Source organism: Melanostigma gelatinosum, assembly GCF_949748355.1.
Source record: "Melanostigma gelatinosum genome assembly, chromosome: 23".
Lineage (NCBI taxonomy): Eukaryota > Metazoa > Chordata > Actinopteri > Perciformes > Zoarcidae > Melanostigma > Melanostigma gelatinosum.
In genome coordinates this window covers 13793288-13798612 of record NC_136656.1, presented here as the reverse complement: position 1 = coordinate 13798612, position 5325 = coordinate 13793288, and the positions used below count along the sequence as shown (strand labels likewise).

Genomic DNA, 5325 nt, shown 5'->3' with positions numbered 1-5325 from the left:
GTGTTATAAAGTTAAAAGTAGGCTGCTGCACCTATATTTGCTGACATTTAGTCCTGGACTCCTTCGTCGAGGGGTGGACCATCTGCAGCTTAACACTGGCAACATGAAGGAGTTGGTGGTGGATTTTGGCCAGCGGAAAACACCACGGACCGGTCCGATGTGGACTCTGCAGGACTACAGACCTCCTTGGACAGACAGGAGGATGCTGCACTCACCGCGGAGCATCCTGGACCACGGCTCCCACCCTCTCCACCATGTGCCGCTCACACACAGGAGCAGCAGCGGCAGCACGTCTCTGCTCCTCTCAGCTCTTTCCACTCTCGTGGATTACGAGACTCAGGAGCTAGAACGGTCGTACACTAATCAGAAGGTCGGTGGTTCGATCCCTGCAGCCCATTAACAATTTACCATAATAATAAAATTTGTTATAATACCTGCATATCTATATGACCTTTCTAATGCATGTATGTACTGTTTAACCTGTTTCTATTTTGGATTGGCAACTTATCACTCATCAGTTACATTTCTTTTGTACAGTGCGTCTGCACCTCATTAATCTTTTCTATTTTCATTGATTTTGTACTTGTCCTCTATATATTTAAACTCCCTCTACTTTGTATTGCAACTGCTGCACAACTCCCCTCGAGGTAAATAAAGTGTAATCTTTATTATTGGCAGGTCTTACAGCAGCATTGGCAGCATACTTTAAAAGAGTATATGGAAGAACATTTGTATTTGTTTGATTATTGTTTATATTTTATGCATGTTAAGTCTTCCATACTAAAGATATATCCTTTCTATTTAAATCAGCTCTCTGATCAGCAGGAAGAAACAAGTACTCAGCCTTGGTACCCGGCCTCCAGTCAGAGCTCAGCTTCCTTCTTCTAGCAGCACAGGGGAAACCCCTCAATGGCTTCTGCTGCCATCGCAGAGCAAGTCTGCAGGTGAACCCTAAACCCAGACACCATCTTTGTGTTTGAATTTGATCATTTTTTTCTGTACTTTATAGCGATTGTGGCAAAAGGGTTACAGACGAGTAATCAATATCTTTTTAGAGTGGCTTTGGTCACACAACTGAACTACTGTTCATCTCTCCTCAGCCTCACTGTTTCACTACTGGTAGCAAAACAACACTGATGGAAACGTCTTGATTTGGCAAAAGGTATTTCCAAGAGACTCGAGCTGAAACCTTTAATTGATTAGTCAACTGACATACAGTTGATCAGCAACTCTTTTGATAATGGAATTATCATTTCAATCATTGTATAAGCAGAAATGCAAAACAACTCACAGGTCCATGGCTTTGTAAATATTGCTGCGTTTCTGTGATAGTAAAATGTAAATATTTTGAATATTGTACTGAGAATCTGTTTTTTTCAGACATTTTATAATCCAAGCAAAAGAAAACAATCTACAGATCAATCAATAGTAAATGTAATTATAAACTGCAGCCCTGTACGAAACCATTTAAAGGAGACATATCATGCTCATGTTCACATTCATACTTGTATTTTGGGTTTCTACGAGAACATGTTTACATGCTTTAATGTTCAAAAAAGACTATATTTCACAAACCGTCTGTCTGATTACCTGTATTCATCCTCCGTCTGAAACGCTCCGTTTTATCGCCTGTCTCTTTAAGACCCGTCCTGAAAAAGCCACGTCTGGAATCTCACTTTCTACAAAGTAAGAACCTTTAACAAAATGAGCCACACTTTTCAATGCATCGGTGTTTAATGTTATCTTCATAAAAGTAGCTGAACAGGAACTTTATTCTGAACTAGTAAGTAAACGAGACGATGAACCACACATTCCTTGCCAAGTTTCAATACTCCAGATTCTCTGGTTCGATATTCAGCCCAGTAACCTGAGAGACAAACGATGACTAAACACCCCATAAATATAATGTACAATCATAAAATGGAGACACAACTAAAGCATACTGCACATTTGTTTTGATATATTTTGGCCTATTTGCGCATCAACAGTTTCAGTGGCACCATAAAAGGGTTGAGGGCGGGGCAGAGTCCCATCTCATCCGAGTCCCCCGATTGGCCCGATGCGTTAGTGCTCCCCGACGATTGGCTCTCCGCTTCATCAGGCAGTTTCTTCACTCCGCTGGCCGTGACGTCACTGCCGTCGGCAGTCCGAGCAGCTCTCGGCTGACGGTTTGTTCCTTTTGCCGTCTCGAGTCCATCCTTCAGCTCTTTAAATTTTTCTCCCGCCATCTTGGAGTTAGCGGTGGATGAGAGAAATTGGTACACCTGAAGATGATGCAAAGTACAAAAATGAACAAACTTGTACAAATACCTTTGCAAGTTTGGTACGCACCAGGTCTGTGCCGGAACACACTGTCCTTAAAGGGTGACTCCGTTCCTAAAGGTTAACATTCTTGATTTATCTCCTGCTGGAGTGTACGCGCCAAACAGGAAGTCCACAGTTCCCTCTGGAAGCTACAGAATGATGTATTTTTTGAAAATGGACTCACCCTTTCACTCACATGCTGGTGATACCAGCTCCTGTTGATTACGTTTGACTCAACAATTCCTATGCAGGCTTTACTGTGACCTGGACTTTAATACATTTAATCTAATCAGGTTCGATAGCGTCATGTTGCATTTCCACAGGTCTCTGGTCTGCGTGTCAGTAGAACTCAATGAACTGTAGCGACCTGTAAGGTCTTCTTTGCAAACCACAGCGTTTTGGTTCCATGTCATTTAAAGGCGACAGAGAGTAGGGCGGACATCTTCATTTTCAAACGTTGTTTGGTGGGTCAGTTCAGTTTAATCGTGGGACAGACGATAAGAGGAAAAGTGGCGCTATCATAGACTTCCTTTCCCATTAACGTCAGTGTCAATTGATTAAAAGAAGTTGCCCCACTTGAGGGTCGACAGAATGGAGCAGAGCGGCTCCCCACCCCGCCGACCAGCTACTGGTCCCAGTCTCTCTGCTCCGCACCGTCACAACATGTTATCCTCTGCACTCACTTTACTGCAGCAAGCGGTAGTGTGCAGCGAGGTGTACCTGGATCAGATGTTGGTGCAGTTTGTTGCAGTTCAGCAGGGGGAGCTCCTCTGGGAGACACATCAGCAGGTCCAACATTATGGCACACTCTGGAGGACGAGATTAGAAAAGTGGTTCACTTCAATGCAGCAGTAGGGAAACATGGATGGTTACAACAGACAGTTGCTTTATGTGTGATGGGGGCTGGGATTGCATTGTAGAGGACCAAATTGATGAAGAAGATCTCGGACTCACCCATGGGGGTGAGATGACAGTCATAATTCGGCTGGTGGACGCTGCTCAGGTAGCAATAGATCTTCTCGAAGTCCACTACGCTCTTGACGCCGAATATCCTGGGACTGTCTTTTGTGGCGTGCTTGTTGGTGCGACCAAACATGGTGTAGAACGCCAGGGCGGAGGTGGAGAGCGGGGGCTTTGGGGGGGCGGAAGAGGCGTCGGAGGACGGCGCGGTGCTGGGGACCGGAGTTTGACCGGTGGCAGAGGAGGAGAGGGGCGCATGAGGACCGGATGAAGTGGACTTCGATGTAGAGCTGGTGGACATGGTGGTGGGCCTCTGCTCTGAGGGCTGCTGGGTACTTTGGAGCAGAGAGCTGCCAACGCTCTGAGTCTTTACCACTGCTACAGAGCCACAACCAGGTGAGACTTGCCCTGTAACTGGGGTCGCAGTCTGTGAGGCGGGTTGCGGAGATGAAGCGGGCGCGGCGAGTATTTTTGCTGCTGCACCCGGTTGGCAGGAGGTGGCAGCAGACTGAGAGGTGGGGGTGCTAGCAGGTGAGGTTCCAGCTGTGGTAGGAAGCTGTTGCTGGGGTGGAGGGACAATGCCGTTTAGCACTCTATCCACTTGGGATGGTGCTGCGAGTCTTCTGGCTGGGCCCATGGCTGGTCCTGGAGTATTGTGTACCAGGACAGGACAGGCTGTGTTGGTGCCAGGATGCTCAACTAAGAGGGAGGAAATCTTACGTTGTGAAAGCTGTAACATGCTCCTTTATCAGTGATGTGGAGGGAAGTAGTGACGCATCTGAGCACGGGTCAGAGGCCATGTTTAAAGCGACAGCTCTTGTTGGAAAGTCAATCAAACAACGACAACTACACTCAAAACAACCACAAAGACACAAAACAACTACAAAGAGACATAAATAACCACTAGGGATGCAAAATAACTACAAAGACAACACAACTACAGGGACTCTAAACAACTACAAACAGACAAAACTATTACAAACAGATGCAAATCATATATATCCATATATATTGATCAGCAATATTTGATAACACAGAGCAACTGGAGGTCCATACCTTTGATTGGCAACCGAGGCATTGGCCTCAGAGGGACGGTGCGACCAACAGGCCTGTCTGTGGGTGGTCTGTGGATCTGAGGGGGGTCACAGTTCCTTAGGGTGCAAGGCTCTGTGGACGACACTATCAGCATCTGAGAAACAGGGAGAGGAGGAGGATCAGAGCAACATGAGCCAACGATGATGGGTTTTGTTTTTTTATACTTAGACATTCAGTGTTATTCCTAGTTGTATCACTCCACTTCCATTATGTACAAGAACAACAATCAGAAATGAATAAGACCGAACCCAACATGAGGTATCGATATCTCGGCATGGCTTGCAGTACCTGGGAGAAAGCAACAGAAATGGGTTCCTCTCGTGTTCCAGCAACAGCGGAGGCCATGAGTGTCCACTCCTCGATGGGCTTTCTGACCTTCTCCTCCAATCTCTTCTTCTTCAGCTTGTTGCTCGCCAGTGAGATCACTCTGTTCTTCAAATATTCCACCACACACCGGATCTGAAGGAGGGGAGGGGAGGTACAGTCTTTACCCACAAACACGAAACTACCCCAATACAATGGTTCGAACAGTTTGGAACAGAAACAAAGGGTTGGTAAATCGTACCTCTGAAACTGACCGAGCGGGCACGAATTTCCTCAGGAAATCGTAGTCGATGTCTCCGTTCCCTCGAGTGAAGCTGCGGGATATCTTCAGGGCTTTCAGGAGGCTCCTCTGCTCGAGTTGCGGCCAACAACGGGTGACTTTGGGCGGAGGCCGCACCGGTTCGAGATACAGGTCGCGATTTGGTTTAGTTCGTTTACGAGCAGGCGGCTTCATCTCGACTCACGTGGCAGGTCCAAACCCGACAACAACACCAGGCTGAAAGAGTCACGAGTCAAACTCGTAGTTCGTCTCGTGCAGCTCGGGTAGTTGTGTCCGTCTCTCACGAGATACAAACTTCTATCTGAACGTCAAACTGAATTTAAAACGTGTGTCTTCTCGCAGACTGAGACCACCACGGTATC

The 5325-nt window shown here is 46.6% G+C and overlaps 1 protein-coding gene across 1 annotated transcript; it reads right to left on the bottom strand.

The window, feature by feature from the left end:
• Positions 1 to 1731: 1731 nt before the first annotated feature.
• snapc2 (small nuclear RNA activating complex, polypeptide 2) lies at positions 1732 to 5325 on the bottom strand. Its single transcript, XM_079295447.1, has 6 exons — positions 4925 to 5325; positions 4648 to 4818; positions 4321 to 4453; positions 3259 to 3963; positions 3025 to 3113; positions 1732 to 2264 (listed from the first exon to the last, which is right to left on the bottom strand). Exons 1-6 carry the CDS (start codon positions 5135 to 5137, stop codon positions 1971 to 1973), a joined length of 1605 nt encoding a protein of 534 aa, XP_079151573.1. The 5' UTR covers positions 5138 to 5325; the 3' UTR covers positions 1732 to 1970.

Coding starts and splice junctions, on each gene's coding strand:
- snapc2 (XM_079295447.1), bottom strand. CDS start 5,137: ATGAAGCCGCCTGCTCGTAAACGAACTAAACCAAATCGCGACCTGTAT. Junction 4,454..4,647: donor TTTCTGTTGCTTTCTCCCAG/GTACTGCAAGCC, acceptor CCTGTTTCTCAG/ATGCTGATAGTGTCGTCCAC. Junction 3,964..4,320: donor GCCTCGGTTGCCAATCAAAG/GTATGGACCTCC, acceptor CCTCCCTCTTAG/TTGAGCATCCTGGCACCAAC.